The sequence below is a fragment of the Centroberyx affinis genome, unplaced genomic scaffold (assembly GCF_046629955.1).
Source record: "Centroberyx affinis isolate AG114_WGS23_722 - 3 ecotype Tasmania unplaced genomic scaffold, CSIRO-AGI_Caff_v1 ptg002636l_1, whole genome shotgun sequence".
Lineage (NCBI taxonomy): Eukaryota > Metazoa > Chordata > Actinopteri > Beryciformes > Berycidae > Centroberyx > Centroberyx affinis.
In genome coordinates this window covers 130,040-157,500 of record NW_027280829.1, presented here as the reverse complement: position 1 = coordinate 157,500, position 27,461 = coordinate 130,040, and the positions used below count along the sequence as shown (strand labels likewise).

At 47.2% G+C, this 27,461-nt stretch overlaps 2 protein-coding genes across 2 annotated transcripts in view; both read right to left on the bottom strand.

The window, feature by feature from the left end:
• LOC139657190 (nuclear factor of activated T-cells, cytoplasmic 3-like) overlaps nucleotides 1-6,108 on the bottom strand; it is a 19,093-nt gene extending 12,985 nt beyond the window's left edge. The window contains 6 exon segments of the mRNA XM_071534948.1: nucleotides 1,248-1,631; nucleotides 1,712-1,779; nucleotides 1,829-1,900; nucleotides 1,903-2,187; nucleotides 2,220-2,431; nucleotides 5,756-6,108. Of these exon segments, the coding sequence (XP_071391049.1) occupies nucleotides 1,248-1,631; nucleotides 1,712-1,779; nucleotides 1,829-1,900; nucleotides 1,903-2,187; nucleotides 2,220-2,431; nucleotides 5,756-5,828 (1,094 nt within the window). The 5' untranslated portion in view covers nucleotides 5,829-6,108.
• Nucleotides 6,109-9,383: 3,275 nt separating this feature from the next.
• dus2 (dihydrouridine synthase 2) lies at nucleotides 9,384-22,969 on the bottom strand. The gene is made up of 16 exons (XM_071534942.1): nucleotides 22,823-22,969; nucleotides 22,012-22,145; nucleotides 21,892-21,937; nucleotides 21,150-21,241; nucleotides 20,060-20,103; nucleotides 18,494-18,554; nucleotides 17,612-17,659; nucleotides 16,994-17,059; nucleotides 16,811-16,881; nucleotides 16,020-16,106; nucleotides 14,521-14,689; nucleotides 12,846-12,967; nucleotides 12,238-12,372; nucleotides 11,718-11,805; nucleotides 11,165-11,238; nucleotides 9,384-10,421 (listed from the first exon to the last, which is right to left on the bottom strand). Exons 1-16 carry the CDS (start codon nucleotides 22,878-22,880, stop codon nucleotides 10,004-10,006), a joined length of 1,713 nt encoding a protein of 570 aa, XP_071391043.1. The 5' UTR covers nucleotides 22,881-22,969; the 3' UTR covers nucleotides 9,384-10,003.
• Between the last annotated feature and the right edge of the window lie 4,492 nt (nucleotides 22,970-27,461).

Here is a 27,461-nt window from a genome sequence, read left to right as displayed (position 1 = left end):
GTAACAGGTCTGGAGCCTCTGTCTGACCAACCTCTGACCCCGTCGTCTATCGGTCTGATCGATCAGACTCTGGGGGCGGTGGTCAATATTTGGGGGTTTCCGGTGCAGCCGGCGGACATCCGGGCCAAGACTTCCTCTTCCTGAGCCGGTCTGTTTACAGTCCGATTAGAGACTTGAGACCCGAGAGTCGAACGTTTCTCCACAAAACACAAACATCCAGACTGTCTGTAGGTGTTTCAGGTCCATCTGGGCTAATCTCTATAAACAGAAATCTGCATATGAGACGTCGTCTCTCAGCTCCGACTCCGTTCTCTCGTCTCAAGTCTCTAATCGGACTGTAAACAGACCGGCTCAGGAAGAGGAAGTCTTGGCCCGGATGTCCGTCGGCTGCACCGGAAACCCCGAAAAATTGGCCGTCGCCCCCAGAGTCTGATAGACGATGGGTTCAGAGGTTGCAGTCTTACAGAATAATAATAATGTGGTCCAGGCAGCTCAGTGGGAGCAGAGCAGCCAGCAGGACTCTGTCAGGCTGATGGTTCTATTCCCAAAACTCTTCACTCTTGGTTCTGTAAGTTTGTGATAAAAACCTCCAACAAACAGCAGAAGCAAACCAGACCGGACTGATTTACGTCATCGATCACTGTGATTTATTAACCGCATGATGAAAATACACAAACACACTCTGCTCCCTCTGCCTGGGCCTGTGGGTCAGGGTTAGGGTTAGGGTCAGTTACAGTAAAGCAACAGTGAGAAAGCTTCAGGTGGATTTAGTGATGCGTTCAGAATCTTGCTGAAGCTCCCAAGATGGAAAGTGTAAGTCACATGTTTGTGACGAGCCATGTTCCCGCCTTCCATGCTGTGTTGAGGAATTTCATGTATAAATTTATGTGTCGGCTAACCGATTAAAAAAATGTAATTATAACGGCTTTAACTGAGCCTGCTCAGAGTGACACGAGGCATTCCTCCTGTTTCTGGAAACACTGGAACAAATGTCTGTCTGTGATTTAATCACTTGTGAACTTGTGAACTGCCGTGATCTCATACATATTTCTGTGCTCCGTTGTCCTCGTATTTTACTTTTTTTTTTTTTTTTTTTTTCTTTCTTTGCTGATATGGACCTATGTGTCTGAAATAAAGTTACATTGAATTGAATTGTATTAGAATTAACATATTTAAGAGTGATAATAACTAACTAATCAGTAATGAAACATCATAAAGCAGAATCCTGAATCAGATCCTCCACCCACCTGAACAGAGGCGGGTTTCCAGGTTTGGGTTTGTTCCAGCTGAAGTGCGCAGGAACAGGCAGGAAGAGGTCGGCCAGGCCGTCCCGCTCGCCTCGCTCCTCGCCGGGGCGATCCAGGAAGTTCCTCAGGTCGGCGAGCTCGTCCGGCGGGCCGCCCGCCGTCCGCCTGGTCTTGGACGGGACGTCCGGCTCCAGCGGGCCGAACCCCAGCAGGGACCCCAGGGTGCCGGCGGGGCTTTCCGCCCAGGTGTCGTCCGTCACGCTGCCCCGCGGCGAGGCGCCCGGCGTGGGGCTGGGCGAGCGGTGGGGCGAGGGCGAGCGGGCGGGACGGTCCGCGCCGGAGTGACGTCTCTTCCCACAGGGGGACGTCGGTCTGGACGAGGACCTGGAGGGGACAATGTGGATCGATAAGATAAAGTGTTTCTCTCTGCTTGGGTCGGGACAGCTGGGCGGTCGTGAGCGTACCTGGAGGCGGGACGGGGGTTCAGCCAGCTCTCCTCGGTGATGCTGGTGCGGGGGGAGGGGCAGGGGGAGGGGGCAGGGGGAGGGGGAGGGGGAGGGGCAGGGGGAGGGGCAGGGCGACTGGCCGGGCGACAGCGCCTGGCCGAAGGCCAGAGGGTGCTGGTACTGCTGCTGCCAGAGCTCCACCCCGAAGGCCCCGCCCCCGCAGCCCGGCGAGGGGAGGGGCGACGCCCGTAGGCCCCGCCCCCGCAGACCGGGGAGCGCAGCGGCGAGGGGAGGGGCTCGCCCAGGGTGAAGCGGGCGGCGGCCTCGTTCAGCTCGCCCTCCACGTCGTCGTAGACGTGAGAGAACGACTCGCAGGACGAGCGGTCGGACAGCCAGCTGCGGGACGACAGGCTGCTGCAGGGGCTGAGGCTGAGCGCCGCGTCCCGGCAGCCGCCGTCCAGCGGCAGGTACAGCTGGTCTCTGCTCCAGGACGCCTCCGCCCCCCCGCCCCCCGACACGTCCTGACCGCCGCCCGCCTCCTGGCCGTGAGGGGCGATGGAGGTGATCTGGATGCTGGGACAGTCGAACGCCCCGGCGTTCCACAGGGAGCCGTACCGGAGCCCCGGGGCGGGGGGGCGGCGGCCTGGGGGTGGTGCGGGGGGGCGGGGCATGGAGGCTCCTGGCTGAAGGCCTGGTGGAGCGGGGCGGAGGAGGGAGGCGGCCTCACATCATCTGGACCTGAGGGAAAACAAACAAACCATAAGCAAATTATGATGCTTGATGATTTGCAATGCAAAGTCAGCTGGTCATCTGTCACCTGACAGCTGAGGCAGGAACCAATCAGATCAATCCAACATGCTGATGTCATTCATTCTGTTCACCAGGCTTCACAGCATCTGCCATAAAGTCCATAAATACTTTTACTATGAAGTTGTTTTTGCCGTCTGTCCTCTGTCTTCTTGTTACATGTTTTCATTTGTTTTATGAGTTCATTTATGAGTTCATATTTCATTTTATGATTGTAAACACTTTGTGTTATACAAAAAATGTCAAAGTATCATTATTATTATTATTAGCAGTAGTAGTAGTAATAGTAGTAGTAATAGTAGTAGTAGTAGTAGTAGTAATAACACTACAGTACTACAGCAGTAGTGTGTTCTGCACTAATCATGGTGACATTATCTACAGCTCAGTGAGTTCATTCACACAGCTGCAGCACCGCAACCTACTATTAATACACACACACACACACCCAACACACACACACACAACACACACACCCCTACACACACACACACACACACACACCCCAACACACACACACACCCCTACACACACACACACACACCCCAACACACACACACACCCCTACACACAAACACACACACACACACCCCAACACACAAACACACACACCCCTACACACACACACACACACACACACACACACACACACACACACACACACCACACACACACACACACACACACCGGTCAGAGGTCTGTCTGTTCTGCTCGATGTCTTCAGTCTTTACTTCGTAACAAAATCCATGAATGTAATGAATATAAATAAATGTGATGTGATGCAACAGTTGCCCCTCGGGGGAGAAGGGGTGCGGGTGGGGGGGGGTGGGGGGGGCTGTTGAAGGGTGTGGGGGTGGGGGTGGGGGTGGGGGTGGGGGGGGTGTTGAAGGGTGTGTGTGTGTGTGTGGGGGGGGGGGGTGCGGCGCCAACCGCCAGCTGGGTGGGGGTGGCTCTGAGCGGTTAGAAAAGCAGGAAGTAAAAGCTGCTGGCAGACAGACAGGCTGGGCGGCTCACTGCCTGTCTGAGACAGACCAGACCAGACTGAGGCAGACCAGACTGAGACAGACCAGACCAGACTGAGGCAGACCAGACTGAGACAGACCAGACCAGACTGAGGCAGACCAGACCAGACTGAGGCAGACTAGACTGAGGCAGACCAGACCAGACTGAGGCAGACCAGACTGAGACAGACCAGACCAGACTGAGGCAGACCAGACCAGACTGAGGGAGACCAGACTGAGACAGACCAGACCAGACTGAGGGAGACCAGACCAGACTGAGGCAGACCAGACTGAGACAGACCAGACCAGACTGAGACAGACCAGACCAGACTGAGGCAGACCAGACCAGACTGAGGCAGACCACCAGTCTCTCTTCCTCTCACACTGATGATGTCAGAGGCAGAAACACTGTGACACTTTCCATGATCAAGACAGAAAAAGCTTTAGCTTGTGTTTTATTCCCTAAACAGACCAAACTGTATCAGTCACATCAGCTGGATGCGACTTCCTGTCATGCCGGGCTGAACGATTTTGAAAAAATATCTAATTGCGATTATTTTGACTGATAATGTAATTGCGATATGATTTGTGATATCAGAGGGAATGATAATTTTTACATCATTATTCTCATTTTCATTGGAAAATGTATTAAAATGATTATGGTGTGATTTTTGCGGGGATCTGTACCAAACAAAGATGTTTTCTTCAGTCTGTAGAATATGATGTGTAGGCCAGGACATCTCTGCAGCACCACAATATTTACTTTAAAATGATATTTTGACACATTTCACCTTTAACAAATATTGCGCCTCCTGTGATTTGAAAATTGCAGTCGGCCATATTGCGATTTCGATAAAATTTTGATTAATTGTTCAGCCCTGCTGTCATGTGACCTAACAGAAAAGCACTGTGATATTCCCATAGGGACTAACAGAGTCTGCAGTGACCTGCTGCTACTTCATGGTGTTTTTAATCTCTGTAATATTCCTCTGGGGACTTGAACCTTCTGGATGTTGGTCAGACTCATCAGCCTGACCAGGAGGTTCAGTCAGTTACATGAATCAGGACCTGAGGCTGCTGAGTGGTTTGGATATCTGGAGATGAAGTGCTGAGACAGGAGCATGAACACATGAACCTGAACTTTAACTTATGTGTCCAGACACAGCCCAGCTCCTGTCATGGCTGGTGGCCTGCTACATTATCACCATGAAATTACATCGATATTAACTGACATCAAATGACAACTTGTCCAACAATAATCAATACTAATCAATACTAATCAATTCTTCAGAGACACTGTCCAGTCTTCTGTGGGTTTTCAGGAAGCTGATTTATTCACTTCAACCGCCTCATTCACACTGAAAAGTTCACTTCAAATTAATCTGACAGTTGTATCAGATGTGTCAATTTCGCCACAATAAGAAAAGCGACTTCCGTTCACAGCTTTCAAAATAAAACCCTTGATGACTAACCGACTGCAATGCTGGAGTACAGAAGAGGAAAATTAGTGAAAATTTAATTTTTTTATGTTATTATAATTTTGATAATTTCTTAATCGTTTTAATCATTTATCAGTACAAATACCAAACATTTTCTGTTCTCTGTTTCATTTCATTATTAAATGAATCCTTTGTGTTTCTGTCTGCTGGTCAGACTGAGGAGGAATCTGAAGAATCACTTTGGACTGAACTGTGATGGATCTGTCATGTCATTATGTTTTATATTTTATAGACCAAATGATTAATCCATTAATCGAAGATATAATCGAAAATGAAAATAATCGTTAGTTACAGCCCTGATACACTATGCCAGTGGTTCCCAACATGGGGTCCGGGGACCACCAGGGGCCCTTGAGGGGGTTCCAGGGGGTCCCCAGCAAACTGATGAATTGTTAAACTTCAGCATTACTTCATTTATAAGACGTTAACACAATTAGAGAATGTAGAAGCATTAGATTCTCTGTTATCTCTCTTTCTCCAATACAGACCATCATGGAATTCTGGACAAAATCATATCTAACAATAAAAAATATTCTCAGATTTGGGTCAAATGGGGGTCCGTGGCTCTAATGTGGACTAAATTAGGGGTCCTTGATATGAAAAAGGTTGAGAATCACTGCACTATGCCATACTTGTCATATATTTTTCTATTTTATTTTGAAGGCAAAGTCGCTGAACTTCCTGTATCCCTGATGCTAACTCCCGCTAGCTTGACGCAGCGGGCAGTCTCAGCTAATGTCGCTAACACACGAACCGACCTGCAGTCTGCCGGCCGTCTTCCTCAAAGACCAGCGTGAAGTCCAGCTCCTCCGCCCAGTTTACCGCGGACATCGAACCGGAGACACGGACCGTCCTCGGTGTCTGTCGTTAACCCGACCTGTCTCTCGTTAACCCGACCTGTCTGTCTGTCTGTCTTCACACGGACCCGTCTGTCTTCACACGGACCCGTCTCACTTCCATCCGACAGAAAGCTCAACTGTCTGAACCAGGAACAACAAGTCTTCTATTCCGCAGTAAAAGTTATAAACGGCACATCCCATAATATGATATTTAACTGCTGCGCTCGGTGTTTCTGTTCGGCCGCGGCGAGTTTTACTCTAACTTCCAGGTTGATCCCCGTGCTGCGTTCAGGGTCTCGTCGTAAAGTCCCCCTTCGGAAGTTTGTGGCGCATTCGAGCGCATTTAGTTTAGGGAAATAACTAAAAACAAAACTGCAGCAAAAGTAAACCCAGTTTTTATTTTAGAAATCAAGCGGCGCGGAGCTACGGAAAGAAATACACCAGGAGCGTCACCGAGGGAATTTAATTTATTTATTATTCTGTGTTTGTATTGGAAGTTCTGCTAAGTTTTGTACTTAAATGTTCTGAATACGAATTTTGTACTCAATGAAAAAAAAAATGCAAGAAACTGTGAATGCACAACTCAAAAATAAAAGAACTCAAAACTAATTTACTTACTATACCACACAAAGTGTAATTATACGTCACTTTAACTGTTAGTTGTTCATATGTCATTACCGTTTCCCAGTTGTATTCATTATTCACCGTTTCCCGCTGTATTTACAACGTTCAGTGTTTCCTGTGCGCTCACCGTGATTCCCACATGTCCCAGAGCACCTGAAGGCAGCATCGGCCAGACCCCGTGATGACGTCAGCAGCAGGGTGTCCGCTAGTCTCCAGGTTCAGTTTAAGACTTTTCAACACCAGTTAACATGAAATATGAGACTAACTTTAGGTTTTAAAATAAGTAAACATAAAAATGAAACCAACCGCGTCCTTTCAGAATAAAAGCCTGCAGGACTTGGCTGACTTCTCACTGGAAAAGCTTTGCAAAAACTAACTACAGTAGCCTAATCCTGTAATAAGTGTTCGGATACTATGCAAATATAATAACAAACCTATATGCTTCTATAGGAATTTATACCAATATTCTAGTGATACCACAGGAGGAAATAAAATCCTATAAATTACAGTAAAGTCACTATAAACTCACTGCTGAGCACCAGAGACACTGCAAGTCTTTGTAAGAACATTAGTGATATCCCGAATTTCCCTAAGGGGATTAATAAAGTGATATCTTATATTAACCATTACATTTTATGAACTGTGAAAGTGAATTTAAGACTTAAACTACTTTATTTAACTGCCTTGAGTTGAGTTCATATGGTTTAATAGATTTAAAGAGTTTTCCAGGAGCTGCAGAGATGAACAGTGAAACAACAAATAGAGTCACAATAAAAGTGTTTAATCAGCATCATTCCTCCACAGACTCCTCATGCAACCAGGAGACAAACGAGGCGTTCGAGGCTCATCAGATTATCAGAGTCATCATTTTTCTGCTTAAAAACAAACAAAACAAAAATAAAACGTTCTTCCGTAAGGCACCGAGGGTCAGAGTCAAACACGCTGAGTATTAACATCTGAAATGATAAAGTGTCTCCCAGCGCCGCCCCCTGCTGGCCGGACAGGCGGGAACACCAGACCGCTTTCTAAAACCTGAACCAGCATCAGATCCAGGTTTCAGTTCTCTTCTTATTTCTCACATTTTACTGATAAATCAACATCTAAACCTCCACAGTTCTCAGGTTAAAACATGGAGATCAATAAAAAACAAAAATAAAACAAACAGGCTTGTGGACAGAAGGTTGCCAGTTTGAATCCCTAAAAAAATAAAATGGGGGAAAAAATCAGACGGGTTTGAGCGAGGAGCGCCGCTCAGAGGGTTTACCCTGGAGACATGAAGGTGGAAAGGAAAAGTCTGAGGAAGAAGAAAAAGAAGAAGAAGAAGAAGAAGAAGAAGAAGAAGAAGAAGAAGAGTGGAGCTGCTGGATGTTCGGTTTCCTTTTGGTCTGAGAATCTCAAACCAAATCATCTGTCTGTTTGTTTAGTGAAAGAACTTCAGGTTTGTGATGCTGTAAAAGAAAAGTGAGGTTTGACTCAGAGAGAGAAACATCAGAGAGACATCAGAGAGAGACGTCAGAGAGACATCAGAGAGAGACGTCAGAGAGACATCAGAGAGAAACATCAGAGAGACATCAGAGAGAGACGTCAGAGAGACATCAGAGAGAGACGTCAGAGACATCAGAGAGAAACATCAGAGAGACGTCAGAGAGAAACATCAGAGAGACGTCAGAGAGACATCAGAGAGAAACATCAGAGAGACGTCAGAGAGAAACATCAGAGAGACGTCAGAGAGAAACATCAGAGACATCAGAGAGATGTCAGAGAGAGACGTCAGAGAGAAACATCAGAGAGACGTCAGAGAGACATCAGAGAGACGTCAGAGAGAAACATCAGAGAGACGTCAGAGAGAAACATCAGAGAGACGTCAGAGAGAGACGTCAGAGAGAAACATCAGAGAGACGTCAGAGAGAAACATCAGAGACATCAGAGACGTCAGAGAGACGTCAGAGAGAAACATCAGAGAGACGTCAGAGAGAAACATCAGAGACATCAGAGAGATGTCAGAGAGAGACGTCAGAGAGAAACATCAGAGAGACGTCAGAGAGAAACATCAGAGACATCAGAGAGATGTCAGAGAGAGACGTCAGAGAGAAACATCAGAGACATCAGAGAGACGTCAGAGAGAGACGTCAGAGAGACGTCAGAGAGAAACATCAGAGAGACGTCAGAGAGAAACATCAGAGACATCAGAGACGTCAGAGAGACGTCAGAGAGACGTCAGAGAGACGTCAGAGAGAAACATCAGAGACATCAGAGAGAAACATCAGAGACATCAGAGAGACGTCAGAGAGAGACGTCAGAGAGACGTCAGAGAGAGACGTCAGAGAGACGTCAGAGAGAAACATCAGAGAGACGTCAGAGAGAAACATCAGAGACATCAGAGACGTCAGAGAGACGTCAGAGAGACGTCAGAGAGACGTCAGAGAGAAACATCAGAGAGACGTCAGAGAGACGTCAGAGAGAGACGTCAGAGAGACGTCAGAGAGAAACATCAGAGACATCAGAGAGAAACATCAGAGACATCAGAGAGACGTCAGAGAGAGACGTCAGAGAGACGTCAGAGAGAAACATCAGAGACATCAGAGAGAAACATCAGAGACATCAGAGAGACGTCAGAGAGAGACGTCAGAGAGACGTCAGAGAGAAACATCAGAGACATCAGAGAGACGTCAGAGAGAGACGTCAGAGAGACGTCAGAGAGAAACATCAGAGAGACGTCAGAGAGAAACATCAGAGAGACGTCAGAGAGAAACATCAGAGACATCAGAGAGACGTCAGAGAGAGACGTCAGAGAGAAACATCAGAGAGACATCAGAGAGACGTCAGAGAGAGACGTCAGAGAGACGTCCGAGAGAGACGTCAGAGAGAAACATCAGAGACATCAGAGAGACGTCAGAGAGAGACGTCAGAGAGAAACATCAGAGAAACATCAGAGAGACGTCAGAGAGAAACATCAGAGACATCAGAGAGACGTCAGAGTCCAGCAGCAGATCAGATCAGGGACCAGCTGCATAAAGACAGACCTGGTCTTAAACTATCTTTCCTACCTCAAAATAAGTCAGTTGTGATATTTAAGTAACAGACAGACTTAATGAGTCTAGTCCAACCTGAGACTCTCAGACCAGTCTAAGGCTCAGACTAGTCTAGTCTTAAACAGCTTCATGCAGCTGGCCCCAGATCAGACCGCAGTGACGCCCGTTCACATCTGACTCATCAATATCTGTATGATCTCTGTATCAATAATCAGTAAACACCAGACAGGAAGTGACACGCCTCAGTTTCTCAAAGCAGATCTGACTCCACTTCCTGTCACTGTATCTAACACGATGGACTTGTCTGTCTCTTCTTCTGTGGTGTTCACACCAGTTCAGAACACATGAAGAAGAAACAGCTGAATATGAGCATCAGTCCAGAGTTCAGTTTGTTCTGCTGGGCTTTCCGTCTCCTTCTACCCATAATCCTTTGTGTTTCAGGGAGGTTTCCTATTGGAGTGTCAGTTCTCGTTAGAGGACTGAGACTCTGCCAGAGGTCAAAGGTCAAAGGTCACTGTTCAGTCTCTTCCTCTTCTCCCCCGCGCTTCATGTCTTGATGAACTCTACTGTAGTCTCCGGGGCGGTCCGGCTCGGGGCGGTCCGGCTCGGGGCGGTCCGGCTCGTGGCGGTCCGGCTCGGGGCGGTCCGGCTCGGGGCGGTCCGGCTCGTGGCGGTCCGGCTCGGGGCGGTCCGGCTCGGGGCGGTCCGGCTCGGGGCGGTCCGGCACCGTGGTTTCCGCTTCCGGCTGCGGATCGGCTTCGTGTCGTTTGTTGCTGAGTTCTTCTTCTGTGGTGCCGTTCGTCTTCCCCTCCCTCTTCCTCTTGCAGACCAGGCCGGAGTCTTCCTCTCCGATGCGGCCCTCCGGGACCCCCAGGACCCGCAGGCAAACCACCGCCGCCGCCTGCTCCGCAAACTTCTTCGACTTCTCCCTGGAAACCACAAGATGGAGTTCACAGCGTTAATATTCATGATGACATCACCAGAGCTCAGACGTCTGATCGCACTCTGTGGTGTCAGTCAGTCATCTGGACAGTGAAATAACGTGTGTGTGTGTGTGTGTCTGTGTGTCTGTGTGTGTGTGTGTGTGTGTGTGTGTGTGTGTGTGTGTGTGTGTGTGTGTGTGTGTGTGTGTCAAGGTTATTATAGTTTTGCATTTTTAGTAGATTTATTATTATTTATTATTTCGTTTTGACTTTTTGTTTTCAATTTCAGTTTAGTTTTAATTAGTTTTTAAAGCGGGTTTGTTAGTTTAGTTTAGTTTTTATTGTTTGAAAATTGTTTAGTTTTAGTTTAGTTTTTATTAGTTTCAGTGTTAGTTTTAGTCTTTTTTGTAATATGGGGTATTTGTCAGGGGCAAGATTCAAAAATTCAAAATACCAGGCTTATGTATGAAATAAATTGACAAAGACGAAAACTAAAGACATTTTCTCTATAATTTTAGTTTATTTTAGTTAGTTTTGTAAACACACAATACAGTTTCAGTTAGTTATAGTTTTTTGTAAAGCCTCTTTTTTATTTTTATTTCAGTTAATGAAAATGTTTTTTCACACCTAGTTTTCGTTACTTCGTTAGTTTTCGTTAACAATAATAACCTTGGTGTGTGTGTGTGTGTGTGTGTGTGTGTGTGTGTGTGTGTGTGTGTGTGTGTGTGTGTGTGTGTGTGTGGACTGACCACAGTGAGGACCTGTACTTCTTGTCTGCCACAGTCACAGTGGACTGGAAGCCTCGGTCCTGGCAGCGCTGCACCTGAACGCAACACACATTCAAAACGTCTCATCAGGATCAGGTCTTCCCATGAGCAGCCAGTGAAGTATTGATCAATATGTAATCAATCAAACTGCATCATCTCATCATATCAGACTGGAGCAGATCCTGTTTTAATAAAAGGACGATATCAGCCTCACATCTCAGTCTGAGCCGACAGCTCAGAGTTTCAGTCTGATTTTCAGTTCAGATCAGGCCAGGTCAGATCAGGCCAGGCCAGGTCAGATCAGACCAGGTCAGTTTAGATCAGACCAGACCAGGTCAGTTCAGATCAGGTCAGATCAGATCAGATCAGATCAGGTCAGATCAGGTCAGACCAGGTCAGATCAAATCAGGTCAGGTCAGGTCAGTTCAGATCAGGTCAGATCAGATCAGACCAGGTCAGGTCAGTTCAGATCAGGTCAGATCAGACCAGGTCAGATCAGACCAGGTCAGTTCAGATCAGACCAGGTCCTCCTCACCGTCTCGTACTGCGGCTGCTCCAGCTTCTCCTGGCGGCTCCACTCCAGCAGGAACATCTTAGGGGTGATGTGAGGCGGATACTCCCTCCTGAACCAGACACACCAGACCAGACCAGTTCAACAGAGTCAGACCAGACAGACCAGACCAGTCACACCAGTCAGACCAGTTCAACAGAGTCAGACCAGATCAGACAGACCAGACCAGTCACACCAGTTCAACAGCGTTAGACCAGACCAGACACACCAGTCAGACCAGTTCAACAGAGTCAGAAAATTGAGTGAGAATTCTATAATCCCAGTTGTTGCCCTGTGGTTAAATGCAAAACAGAGATCTCAGGCTAAAATGTTTTTTTTAAGTTTAGTGTTCAAGATGCAGCAAAAAGAACAAAAACAAACAGTAGAAACAGACGGAAGGAGCTTCATGCTGCAGATCTCAGGTCAGCAGAACAGCAAACTGAGTTTTCAGAGTAACGCGCTAAATTTTCCATTTTTCTATTGAGAATGAGAATCAGCAGCTGACCGTTCGAACTTGACGGGCAGGACGGTGGCGTCTCCGTCCAGGACGGGCTGGGCGGGGCGGGGGGGCTGGGCCGCCCTCCTGACCTGCAGCTGGTCCTGGGTCAGCTGGTAGAACTGCTGCAGGCCCAGCGCCTCGCTGCAACACACAGAGTTTCACACAGATTCAGATCAGTTCAAACTGTCAACAGAACACGGTGGGCGGCGTCAGAGCTCATGTGGTTTTTTTCCATCATAATATTTTGAAAATAATATTTTGCTTTTGCAATGCAGCAATTAACCAAAACAACAAAACACTGAATAAGAGGCTTTGAGAACAATGTTCTGCCAAGACAGTGGAGGAAGAGAGACAAACCTCAAGTGACACACACACACACACACACACACACACAGACAAACACACACACACACACACACAACCCTAAAGCTCACACACACACAGCAATATACATTTTTGACGCAAACTAGCAAATTAAAGGAGTGTTTGTGAAACTGTAAAGAGCCACAGAAACCTGACCAGATGACAATATTCTCTGAGTTTTTTTACATCACTTCCTTCAGGAGAGAAATGCAGCAGACTGACTCCTGTAGCTGCGGCTCAGACAGACTGACCTGAGGTCTGCGCTGGTCTGGGCCGCCTGAACCCGCTTCCCCACCGCAGACTCCACCTTGTCTCTCAGCATCTGACACAGACAGTACTTGCTGTTGAAGACGTTGTTGTCGTACCGGATCGCCTGCAGACAGAGACACGAGTCAGGAGACGAGTGAGGAGACGAGTGAGGAGACGAGTCAGGAGACGAGTGAGGAGACGAGTGAGGAGACAAGTGAGGAGACGAGTGAGGAGACGAGTCAGGAGACGAGTCAGGAGACGAGTGAGGAGACGAGTGAGGAGACGAGTCAGGAGACGAGTCAGGAGACGAGTGAGTCTGCTGTCAGGAGACGAGTCAGGAGACGAGTGAGGAGACGAGTCAGGAGACGAGTCAGGAGACGAGTGAGGAGACGAGTGAGGAGACAAGTGAGGAGACGAGTCAGGAGACGAGTGAGGAGACGAGTGAGGAGACGAGTGAGGAGACGAGTCAGGAGACGAGTCAGGAGACGAGTGAGGAGACGAGTGAGGAGACGAGTCAGGAGACGAGTCAGGAGACGAGTGAGTCTGCTGTCAGGAGACGAGTGAGGAGACGAGTGAGGAGACAAGTGAGGAGACGAGTCAGTCTGCTGTCAGGAGACGAGTGAGGAGACGAGTCAGGAGACGAGTGAGTCTGCTGTCAGGAGACGAGTGAGGAGACGAGTGAGGAGACAAGTGAGGAGACGAGTGAGGAGACGAGTCAGGAGACGAGTGAGTCTGCTGTCAGGAGACGAGTGAGGAGACGAGTGAGGAGACGAGTGAGGAGACGAGTCAGGAGACGAGTGAGGAGACGAGTCAGTCTGCTGTCAGGAGACGAGTCAGGAGACGAGTGAGGAGACGAGTCAGGAGACGAGTGAGGAGACGAGTCAGGAGACGAATCAGGAGACGAGTGAGGAGACGAGTCAGTCTGCTGTCAGGAGACGAGTCAGGAGACGAGTCAGGAGACGGATCAGGAGACGAGTGAGGAGACGAGTCAGGAGACGAATCAGGAGACGAGTCAGTCTGCTGTCAGGAGACGAATCAGGAGACGAGTGAGGAGACGAGTCAGGAGACTAATCAGGAGACGAGTGAGGAGACGAGTCAGTCTGCTGTCAGGAGACGAGTGAGGAGACGAGTCAGGAGACGAATCAGGAGACGAGTGAGGAGACGAGTCAGTCTGCTGTCAGGAGACGAGTCATGAGACGAGTGAGGAGACGAGTGAGGAGACGAGTCAGTCTGCTGTCAGGAGACGAGTGAGGAGACGAGTGAGGAGACGAGTGAGGAGACGAGTCAGGAGACAAGTGAGGAGACGAGTGAGGAGACGAGTCAGTCTGCTGTCAGGAGACGAGTCAGGAGACAAAGTCAGGAGACGAGTGAGGAGACGAGTCGTTCTTCTGTCTCCCGACAACTACTAACCAACAAAAAAAACCGAAAAAAATGAAAAAACTGAAAAAAATGTGATAATATCATATATTGCGATATTTTGGCAGGACAGCATGGCGATGTAAAATTTTGGATTTTGCCCAACAGACAGGATGCAGATTGTTCTACAAACTGATCTGGATTCAGCTGAGAAACCTGAGATCACACAGAGAAACAAGAAGACCTGATAACTGGAGTTAACACACTTTATAATTAGCCGATTCATTTGAAGACTTCTCTCCGGTCCAGCAGCTCACTCACATATTTGAGGTAGTCCTCCATGACCCGGTCCAGAGGCAGCGGCCCCTCCCTGCTGAACACAGACGGGTTCCACATGGCGGCCCGGGCCAACATGACCGACGAGGCGCCCGTCGCCCTGCGGAACGCCTGGATGTCGCCGTTGGTCTTCACCAGGTCCAGAGAGCCGCCGCTGCACAGAGACGGGACGGCGGGTCAGAACCGGGCGGGTCAGAACCGGGCGGGTCAGAACCGGGCGGGTCAGAACCGGGTCCAGGACACCGCCGGATCCAGATCCTCCATCACTTCAAAAATCCACTGGACTTAAAATCAAGAGTTGAAAATGTCTTCAACTCTTTATTTTAAGTCCAGTAGATTTTGGTCTTTTATTTGGACATCTGACCGCCGGGAGACACTTCCTAGAAAACACTAATTACATTTTCCTTTTTTTTTGTTTTTACTCCCAGATTAGTTTAGATTTGACTCCAGACAGTCTGGACAGAGGAGCTGCTGCTGGAGGACAGACAGACAGACAGACAGAGAGACAGACAGCCAGACAGAGAGACAGCAGAGAGACAGACAGACAGACGACAGGCAGACAGAGAGACAGACAGCAGAGAGACAGACAGACAGCAGAGAGACAGACAGACAGCAAAGAGACAGACAGACAGACAGACAGACGGCAGGCAGACAGAGAGACAGACAGCAGAGAGACAGACAGACAGCAGAGAGACAGACAGACAGCAAAGAGACAGACAGACAGACAGACAGACGGCAGGCAGACAGAGAGACAGACAGCAGAGAGACAGACAGACAGCAAAGAGACAGACAGACGGCAGGCAGACAGAGAGACAGACAGCAGAGAGACAGACAGACAGCAAAGAGACAGACAGACAGACAGACAGACAGCAGGCAGACAGAGAGACAGACAGCAGAGAGACAGACAGACAGCAAAGAGACAGACAGACAGACAGACGGCAGGCAGACAGAGAGACAGACAGCAGAGAGACAGACAGACGGCAGGCAGACAGAGAGACAGACAGCAGAGAGACAGACAGACAGCAAAGAGACAGACAGACAGACAGACGGCAGGCAGACAGAGAGACAGACAGCAAAGAGACAGACAGACGGCAGGCAGACAGAGAGACAGACAGACAGCAAAGAGACAGACAGACAGACAGACAGCAAAGAGACAGACAGACAGCAAAGAGACAGAGACAGACAGACAGCAGAGAGACAGACAGACAGACAGACAGACAGACAGAGAGACGACAGACAGACAGCAAAGAGACAGACAGACAGACAGCAAAGAGACAGACAGACAGACAGACAGACAGCAGAGAGACAGACAGACAGACAGACAGAGAGACGACAGACAGACAGCAAAGAGACAGACAGACAGACAGACAGACAGCAGAGAGACAGACAGACAGACAGACAGAGAGACGACAGACAGACAGCAGAGAGACAGACAGACAGCAGAGAGACAGACAGACAGACAGACAGGCAGCAGGGCGTCTCACTTGGCGATGACGGGGATGGAGACGGCCTGGGCCACAGCCTGGATGTAGTCACAGTGGACAGGATGTCGGGGACGCTCGTCTTTAAACCTCAACACACAAACAAGTTCAGGTTCAGGTTCAGGTTCAGGTTCAGTATCTGTGCTGTCCTGAAGGGAAGCAGCCAGGTGAACACAGAGGAAAACAACAGAACAAACTGTAGAGAAGAACTGAACACAGAAACACATGAGCAACAGAATCCATAAAATAAGATTTCTCATTTCTCAGCTCATGAAGCGGTCCGCTGAAAAACCTCATCGCCTGGTGAGATCAGAACAGATCTGCCTCCACTTCCTGTCACTGTATCTATATGCCAAATGAAACTCAAAATGATTTACATAAAATAAGAAAATAATATAAGAAACTGGAAAATATGTACAGTACTGTGCAAAAGTCTTAGACACCCTAGATTTTTTTAATATACATTTCTTAGAAGTCTTAGATGTTTATTTGTTTTCTGCATCAGTGTGTCAGTAGACTGCTGTTTATTGTAATTTTTTTATATTCAGAAACTTTTCATTTCATTAGTTTTGAAAGCATCTTCGCTTTATGAATATCTCTGACACATGCCTAAGACTTTTGCACAGTACTGTAGATATGAGAATATATATAAAAAAAAAAAACATAGTAAAATATATAAATAAGAATTTAAAAAACGTAGAGCGTCTCTATGATACTAACATGTATGTAGTATTGTTAATGAGTGTGTGTGTGTGTGTGTGTGTGTGTGTGTGTGTGTGTGTGTGTGTGTGTACCTGCCATGCACGGCCACAGCAGCCACTCCGGTCCGCTCGATCCTCCTCACCAGACTGAGCGTGTCCTGCAGCTGAAACAAACAGCTGGAGTCACTGTCAGCTCAGACACTGAGGAGAGGAAACCTGTCAGGAGGCCGTGACCTTTGACCTTTGACCTTTGACCTTTGACCTTTGACCTCTTACCGAAGGCAGGATTCGGATTTTACAGGTCACCGGTTTGGAAACTCCAGCGACGAGCTTCCTGAGGATCTGAGGGACGAAGAGAAGAGGAGAGGAGAGGAGAGGAGAGGAGAGGAGAGGAGACAAGGAGAGGAGACAAGGAGAGGAGAGGAGAGGAGAGGAGAGGAGAGGAGAGGAGAGGAGAGGAGACAAGGAGAGGAGAGGAGAGGAGAGGAGACAAGGAGAGGAGAGGAGAGGAGAGGAGAGGAGAGGAGAGGAGAGGAGAGGAGAGGACAGGACAGGAGACAAGGAGAGGAGAGGAGAGGAGAAGAGGAGAGGAGACAAGGAGAGGAGAGGAGAGGACAGGAGAGGAGACAAGGAGAGGAGACAAGGAGAGGAGAGGAGACAAGGAGAGGAGAGGAGAGGAGACAAGGAGAGGAGAGGAGACAAGGAGAGGAGAGGAGAGGAGAGAACAGACTGGAGGTTCACTTTCATCTGCTGATCATCAGTCATGTAGATGAAGTCCTACATGTTTTATCTCTCACATTCACACTGCTGTGACTCGCAAAATTATTATTAGATTAATATAATTATTATATTATATTAAATCATATTATATTATAGAAGGAAGGAAAGACTCACCGCCTCGATCTTGTCAGGATCTGAGAGAAGAGCCGCTCCCATCCCACCCTGCAGGACAGAGGACAGAGGAAGTCAGAGGACAGAACCAGGGGACAGGGGTCAGAGGACAGAACCAGGGGACAGGGGTCAGAGGACAGGGGTCAGAGGACAGAACCAGGGGACAGGGGACAGGGGTCAGAACCAGGGGACAGGGGTCAGAGGACAGAACCAGGGGACAGGGGTCAGAGGACAGAACCAGGGGACAGGGGTCAGAGGACAGGGGTCAGAGGACAGAACCAGGGGACAGGGGACAGGGGTCAGAACCAGGGGACAGGGGTCAGAGGACAGAACCAGGGGACAGGGGTCAGAGGACAGAACCAGGGGACAGGGGTCAGAGGACAGGGGTCAGAGGACAGAACCAGGGGACAGGGGACAGGGGTCAGAGGACAGGGGACAGAACCAGGGGACAGGGGACAGGGGTCAGAGGACAGGGGACAGAACCAGGGGACAGGGGTCAGAGGACAGGGGACAGAGGACAGAGGACAGGGGTCAGAGGACAGAACCAGGGGACAGGGGTCAGAGGACAGGGGACAGAATTAAGGGGTCAGAGGACAGGGGACAGAGGTCAGATGACAGGGGTCAGAGTACAGAACCAGGGGACAGGGGTCAGAGGACAGGGGTCAGAGTACAGAACCAGGGGACAGGGGTCAGAGGACAGGGGTCAGAGGACAGGGGACAGGGGTCAGAGGACAGAGGACAGGGGTCAGAGGACAGAAGACAGGGGTCAGAGGACAGGGGACAGAATTAAGGGGTCAGAGGACAGAAGACAGGGGTCAGAGGACAGGGGACAGAATTAAGGGGTCAGAGGTCAGAGGTGGCAGGAGCAGCAGGTTGCAGACTGACCTTAGTGGAGTATTCTTTGGGACAGCCCATATTCACATCTATAGCAGCCACATCGTCCTGCCTGCAGGTCAGAGATACTGTTTAGAATATTATAAATATTGTATTATTGACTCATATCACATGGCACATATTTCAGATTTTTTGGTATATTCTCATATTGTACATATATTTTATTTGTTTTATCTTTGTCTCAGTTGCTGAGACAAAGATGCTTTTTTAATCCTTTCATTCATACGTTTTAAAGGCACAGTTCACCCCAAAATTGAAATTCAGTCAGTCAGAGTTCTCCAAAAGCAGAAAATATCCATCAGATTTCTCCAAACAGCCGCAGCAGAATCCAAACGATCAAACTGTGGGTCCAACATCTGATATGTCCCTCTGCAGGACAGCGAGGGACAGCGAGGGACAGCGAGGGACAGCGAGGGACAGCGAGGGACAGCGAGGGACGAGCTCCTCCTCACTGTCCCTGCTGCTGTCGCGTCGCACTCTCCAGCCTGACAGCAGGCAGGTGACAGTCTGCTCTAAACTAGAAGAGATACTGAGGGAAATATTAATGTTGGACCCACAGTGACCATTCAGCTACAAAACACTTAGATTCTGCTGCAGCTGTTTGGAGAAATCTGATGGATATTTTCTGCTTTTGCAGCTGTAAACAGACGGAGCTGCTGACTTATACTTACACCATGGTCTGGATGAATACTGGATTCTGATTGGCTGCAGGGTGTCCATTAATTCCTGATAATGGACACCTGCTAAGTAGTTCCAGTGAAACTGTCTGTTCACGTTCTAAATTAATGCGCTGGCTACGTAGCATCAGCCTGTATCTAACATGAGTAACCATAGCAACAGGGACGCAGTCAAAGCCTCCGTTTACAATTTGTATGTTCGTGAAAATCTGGATATTGATTTGGGGACAATGACATGGCTGATAGCTAGCTAGTCTTGTTGTTAAACATACTGTCAAATTATATTTACTGTTTGTTATTGACTCTGAATGTTGCAGCATAACGTTAGCATAACGTTAGCATAACGTTAGCTTTCTGGCTCCTAGCTGAGCCAAAGGGTTCTATGAGCTGAGCGGACTAGAAATATCTCCTGCTGCCAAGTCCTATCTAAGGTTCGTCCTATTTACTGGAGCAGTGAACAATGTTTCTGTTGCATAAGAACCTTATGGGACGGTAATGATTGTTCCAGGTATTAGTCAAACCCTCAGGTGTTACCAGGGAAACTGAGTTATGGCTTGTGAAAAACTTTAGATTTTGATTACAAAACGCATGAAAATATAAATTAATGGTCTTACTTTTTTTTTTCTTTGGCAAGTGACCATGGTGTAAGCGGGATAATGCCCTTCCAGGAGTCCATTATCAGGAATTAATGGACGACGGGGGGGCCATCCTTTACTTAACTTAACAACAGTCACCAGAGGCTGAATGGAGCTACAGGTGGACACTGTGTGTTTGGTTTCCACTGACATGGGCTGAGCAGATAAAGACTGAATTTTCATTTTGGGGTGAACTGTTCCTTTAGAGGGGAACAGGCAGGGGACAGACAGGACAGTGAACTCACACCAGCTGGGCGACAGTCAGCGCTCTGTCCGGGTCGGCCGTCCCCTGTGGACAGACAGAAGAGACACGCTGCAGTGAGACCTACAGAAGAGACGCGCTGCAGTGAGACACGCTGCAGTGAGACCGACAGAAGAGACGCGCTGCAGTGAGACCTACAGAAGAGACGCGCTGCAGTGAGACCGACAGAAGAGACGCGCTGCAGTGAGACCGACAGAAGAGACGCGCTGCAGTGAGACCGACAGAAGAGACGCGCTGCAGTGAGACCGACAGAAGAGACGCGCTGCAGTGAGACACGCTGCAGTGAGACCTACAGAAGAGACACGCTGCAGTGAGACCTACAGAAGAGACGCGCTGCAGTGAGACCTACAGAAGAGACGCGCTGCAGTGAGACCGACACAAGAGACACGCTGCAGTGAGACCTACAGAAGAGACGCGCTGCAGTGAGACCTACAGAAGAGACACGCTGCAGTGAGACCGACACAAGAGACACGCTGCAGTGAGACCTACAGAAGAGACGCGCTGCAGTGAGACCTACAGAAGAGACGCGCTGCAGTGAGACAGACAGAAGAGACACGCTGCAGTGAGACCTACAGAAGAGACGCGCTGCAGTGAGACCGACAGAAGAGACGCGCTGCAGTGAGACAGACAGAAGAGACACGCTGCAGTGAGACCTACAGAAGAGACGCGCTGCAGTGAGACCTACAGAAGAGACGCGCTGCAGTGAGACCGACAGGAGAGACGCGCTGCAGTGAGACCGACAGAAGAGACGCGCTGCAGTGAGACCTACAGAAGAGACGCGCTGCAGTGAGACACGCTGCAGTGAGACCGACAGAAGAGACGCGCTGCAGTGAGACCGACAGAAGAGACGCGCTGCAGTGAGACCGACAGAAGAGACGCGCTGCAGTGAGGCAGTGAGACCGGCAGAAGAGACGCGCTGCAGTGAGACCGACAGAAGAGACCTACAGAAGAGACGCCCTGCAGTGAGACCGACAGAAGAGACGCGCTGCAGTGAGACCGACAGAAGAGACGCGCTGCAGTGAGACCTACAGCAGCTGGAGGGAAACATGAACTGACCACAGACTCGGTCTCACCATCTGGAAGACGACTCTGTCTCTCTCTCTCTCACAGGTCCTGAACATCACTCGCTCATCTGGAGCCACGAAATCCACCGTCTGCAGCACATCTGGCAACCGCAGCCACAGACACACCACAGACACACCACAGACACACCACAGACACACCACAGACACACCACAGTGTTAAGACAAGACAAGACAAATGTTATTTCTACAGCACATTTCATACAGGGCAACACAATGTGCTTTACATAAAAAGACAATACAATCACAACACAATCATAGAAGTGCAAGTGCAGAAGATAAATATGCATCAACAGGTGTTAGTGCAGTAATACAGGAATCAGTGCAGAATATGCAAATGTCAAAATATACAAAACACACACACACACACACACACACTAAGAACTTAGCCATAGACTGTTGTGAAAAGTAAGGTTTTTAACCTGCTTTTAAAAAAATAACCACACAGTCACACACCACAGTATTCACCACATCAGACTGTGATCTGCTGCTGAATACTGTTTCTGTGCTTCTTCTATGTTCCCGTTTCATTTTTTATATATTTATTCCAGAATGTACAGGCGCTCTACAGTCAGTCTGTTGTCAGTTTCAATCCAAAAATATCTGCACCAGCCTTCAGAAACATATCGCTGAACAGTGTTGGTGAAGCAGGACTTCTGCTGTCATTCTGATAAAGGCATCAGCAAAGAACCTAAAATATGAATAATAATAATGTAAAGTGTCATGTTCTTACCGTTCACCACTCTGTGACACTGAGCCATTTTGATGTCGATCAGCTCCTGGAACAGACAGACAGGTTACAACACATCCATCACTTCAGCCTGAACATCCACCCCGCGTCCAGCCGGCTCACCTCACAGTAAACCACATCGGCTCCGTAGTCCAGAGCCAGCAGCCTCATGGGCAGAGTCCCCACCCGCACCATGGGAGCCAGGGCGGTGACGTCACGGAAGCTCAGCCTGCCTTCCATCATGGCCGTCAGTCCTGCTGGAGGCACAGGGAGACATTCACACCTGCTTGTCCCGCACCTGAAGCCCCGGGACGTGTCGGGCTCTCATAGGGAGATTATCATGCCAAACCCCACTCACAAATTTGGAAATTTGATTGTGCTTTTGGTTATAGCCGAAGTTACGTACCTCGTAGAAGAAAACTTCAGACCGCTACGAATTATTAGCAGTCATCCTTTAATTCGGCATACATCTAATACACCATGGAACACTTTTACCAATAAAATCTTAACTTTAGCAACTGGTTCGCCTCTTATTCCTTCGTCTGTTCCACCATAACACGCGGTAGAGGGCGGTAGCGAGCGGCAGGAATCAACTCTTATAGTTGAGATTTAATTGAAATATAAAGCTGCTAGGTGACTCAATTGTGTGCCGAATACACCAGAAGATCCTACCAGTTCGCAAACAGTCTTACAGTATGTTCTATCAAGTATGTACGTTTGCCGATACGAAAAGCACCATTAAACTGCCAAGTTTCTGAATGGAGTTTGGCGTACACGGTGCAAGGTTCTGCTATGCTAACGTTAGCTAGCTGCTTCATCACCACTTGTTTCAATGTAGCGTTAGCTGAAATAGACATGAATATGGCAGCGACGCTCATATTTACACAAACAGATATAAAGTGCTTCTGTTTCACTTCAAACTAAACAAACTCACCGGCACTTATGTTGTGTAACTTCTGTGTGACTGATGGTAGCTGCTGTAATGTTATCATGTGGGACTCCGGCTCAGAAAAAAATGAAGCGTGTTCTGTTAACGCTTCCTGTTTAGTGTTGCGTCATCAAGCCTCGCCCATACAGCTGTAGAGCCATCGTACATAAATCAGTACTGCACAGAACTACGCCAAATAGATCTGGGGCCGGATTCACCAAAGTGTTCTTAAGATAGATCTTAAGAAATGACATACGAGGACATTTTAGGAAGTTCTTAAGAAGGCTCTTAAGTGCAATTCCTCAATATTTTCTTAGTATCAGTCTCATTTCTCATTTCTTTAACTGTCCTACTTAAGAACCTCTCAAAATAGGCCCTGAATTAATTCTGGTTAATAAACTTTAGGCTTACTGCTATTGAGGCTAGGAGACAAGGCTAGGAGGCTAGGAGACAAGGCTAGGAGGCTAGGAGACAAGGCTAGAAGGCTAGGAGGCTAGGAGACAACCCAAAGTGCTTCCATCTACAAAACAATTGTGGAAAAACCTATTTAGAGCAACTAGAGCAAAGATTGAAACATTGGTTGCTGTTGGTAACTGTAAAATTTGCAGCTTATTTCCAACAGACATGAGACAGAGGCCTACCTGGCCCTACACCAAATAAAGCTTTACAATAAATGTTCATCTTAATGTTAGGTGTAGGGGAACCTATGAAGACTTTGAACTATAACCTACTTGTCTAAAATGTGTTTAAATATATGATATTAGAGGCTTACCTTTTCACTGTAGGAGTTTTAAGACAGGTGAAGGGCCGTCTTAAAGTTAAGAAAGAAATCAAGAACAAATTTGACAACTTTCATTTCAAGAATACCATTTATTCCTAAGTTTTTTCTTAGGAAGAAACATAAGAAGAAAGCTAAGAAAATATATAAGAACTGTTTTTGAGAATAGCATTTTTTCCTTTTTTTTTTCTGAAGACTAAAGTCAAGAAAAAAAATGGCATTTGAGAAGATTTTTTTTCTTAAGAGGGTTTTGTGAATCTGGCCTCTGAACTACATAGATAAGTTGTTCCACAGATTTTTATTGTCAGTATTTTTCTAAACTCAGTGAAGCCGTCGTCTCCAGTCTGGATCAGTAAGTCTGGAGGAGCAGGATGGAGGTCGGGTTGCTGATGCTGTGGACCTGAGCTGCTGTTTCACCTGCATGCTGCAAAAAGAATTAAAAGTTTCATTGAATTGAATCAAATCAAATGTGTTAACTCAGTACTTTTCCATTCATTTCCCTTTTCCCTCCCACATCACTGAAGTCTCACTGCAAAACCAAACTCCTTCATTTTATCCCTGAAGTGTCCTTAATTTCTCATTCCATAAAATTAGATATCCATTAAAAATAACAGCTTTAATGAAGTAAGGTTAGTATCATGGGTTTATAAGGGATTTATTCATGGGTTGGTTCACAGAGACTCTAGTGATTAAGGGATTTTTCCTGCCTTTTGTGCAGGTTTACAGGTTATTAATGAGTTATTTATTTATTTATTTATACATTATTTAATAGTCATCTTTATTTTTTTTATTTATTTTTTTTTAACAATATGTTTATTGAAATTTCACAATTGAAAACATAGACAATAGTCATCTTTATAAACTATTAAATAATGTATTATTTAATACCTTAATTAACATGAACACCATTAGTAAATTACACATTAGTTGACTGTTAATTAAGCATTAACTATTAATTTAACTTATTAAGCATTAAGTAACCCTTAACTTAGTGACCCTTACTGTAAAGTGTTACCAGAGTAACTAACTCCACCCAAACCTGTGGTGAAGCCACACCACAGGTTTAGCAGGTTAGCAGATGCCAGGCCACAGGCCAGTTCACCATTAGGTGAACTGTCACCTTCTGTGATGTCACCTTCTAAACAGTACAACAGGTGGTGACATCACCTGGCACAAAGACCAGCCAATAGCAGATGGCCAGGTCAGTACCTACTTTTCACCATTAGGTGTCAGGCTTCACCACAGATTTGGGTTTGGGGTTTGAGTTCCTCTTTAAAGAAAATACCATGATAATTGTGATTTTCACTACTGCACCTTCAATGCTGTAACAGAGGATCACAGGATCTAGATATCCAGACAGGTTAAATCAGCTGGTGATGTTCTTTTCATCTCTGGCTCCATCCAGTAGTTAGTTGTGTTTTGCTTCTTGGTGGATAACCGGCCAATCACAGACGAGGTGACGTCACCTCCAGATGTTTCCAGCAGCTCCAGTGGAGTTTGATATGAGAAAATGTTTCAGGATGTAAAACCTCAGCGGTAAACGTCAGGTTTTGGTGTCAGTCCCTCAGGATCAAAGAGCGAGGGCTTCTTTCTAGAGCCGCCATTTTGACCAAGAGACGTTCAACAATCATACAGGGAGAGATCCATCAGAGAAGAGGAGAGAGACCAGTTTCTCCACCACAGGAGCAGGAGAGAGACCAGCATGCACTGCAGGAGCAGGAGAGAGACCAGAATGCACCACAGGAGCAGGAGAGAGACCAGAATGCACTGCAGGAGCAGGAGAGAGACCAGCATGCACTGCAGGAGCAGGAGAGAGACCAGAATGCACTGCAGCAGAGAGACAGGCTGGGTGGAGGAAGGAGAGACTCACTTTTTCTAGACTGGAAAAACTCTCTTGCTCTTACTGTTAGTATCTCTCTCTCTCTCTTCAACTACATTTATAACCAACAGCTGAAAGCAACAAGCTCACTCCTTCTCTGGAGGTTGTCGAAAGGCATTCTGGGAAACGTAGTAAATCACTAACTGCAGTAGAAGCAGACGAGGCAGGTTGAGGGAAAGTGGGTTCAGCAGAACAGTAAATGACTCTTCATCACTAAATAACATCAGACTGAAGAGTCTGACAGTGAAGAGGAGCAGAGGAGTTTTCCTTTAATGTCTAAAGATTATGAGGCTAATCACTTTGCACTGGCACACACACACACACACATACACACACACACACACACACACACACACACACACACACACACAGTTTTTTAAATGTAACTTCAAAAAGCAGAACACCATCAGTCCTGTTCCAATTCATTCTTCATTTATTGTGCTGCTATTGTTATTTTCTCATTTACAAAAAGTGCTCTAACATCCCAGTTAACATTCCATGTAATGAACTCATTGTAAACACTGGATGCTTTACAAATAATTTACAGTGTAAAACTGTCTGTATCTCAAGACAGGACGGAAAGAGTGGAAGAGGAGTGTGGATCCTGCGCTCTGCTCTTCCTGATGGTCTGAAGAGGAACAGACTGTTATTCAGTTCAGCCTCAAACACTCTGAACTTCCCCCAAAATAAGATCTGAGAAAGCCCAGAATGACTGCAGCTTATTCTGGGATGTTAGGATGCTAATTAGTTAATAACACGATTGAGGATGAAATCACCTTTTTTTTATGAAAGATTGCCTTGTGAATTTCTGGTCACTTTTTTTTTTCAAAAATGAGCACACAGACATTTTGGAATAATTCATTACCTCCACCAATGAAGTTAAAAAGAGAATATGTTTTTATCGCCTGTCTGTCTGTCTTGATGATGATCTGGATCTGGGATTTCCACCATTAGACGATTATCGTTTTTTAACCATAACTATTATTACGCTGCGTTCATGTGCTGCTGGGAAAGTCCAACATCTGGGACTTCTAAATCTGCTGCTTAACAGCGTTGCTTTCACATGCTATTTTGTCAGAAAATCAAACCCAGAAGACAAATGATAAACCAACAGAAAGCGTCACAGAGGCTGCAGCTTGGTTCAGCGGTGGTTTGCTGTGCAGCTGCCTGTGGAGGCTGGAGGCTTCACATCACAGACCAGACGCTTCAGACAGAGCCGGCTGTGCAGATCAGATCTGCGCTAGGCCTGAAGAATAACATCATCTCTGAAACTGCTGCATTCCTCTTTAATCATATGGCAGTTGTTGTTGGAGAGAGCGCAGGAGAGAGAATTCAGATGGAATGGGATCTGAATACGGACACAAAATATTAAAATACTGAGATATTTTCAGTGGCATCTGGTCTCTACATTCAAGATACATACGCAGGCAAAAACAAAGAAGAAGAAGGTTACATGAACAGTCAGAAGCCCGGTCATGAATTCAGTCTGTTTCCAGCTGCCATTCAAATCTATACTGACCACAGAGTGTTGGGATCCTGAATCTGAACTGCAGACAGAGATTTGTCCTCAGAGTGATTTGGAACGTTAGCTGGCTAATCTGGGATTCTGTCTGCTTCAGCCTCGCTGTGAAGGCAGAGAGTCTGGATATCATGTTGTTGTTGTTGTTGTTTATATGAAGTTAGCAGACTGGATGTTACAATCTTAGTTTGGGAAAACTTCAGGAAACTTAAAAATGCAGCAAATGCAAAGAATTTGTAAGTATTTCTACTTTGTCTGAGAGACTCAGAGTGTAAGTCATTAAATCAGTTAATTCCAACAAACCAGAGCTGTAGGTGGCATACAGAGGCGATGGGGACTGAAGTGACAACAGCAGCAGGTAAAGTGAACACAACTATTTTGTTAAGAGTTGGTTAATAAGCCCGACTCGCCCTCGGTCCCAGCGCTACCCGCTCTGTTTCCAAACGGCAGGAAGAGAGTTCGTACCGGA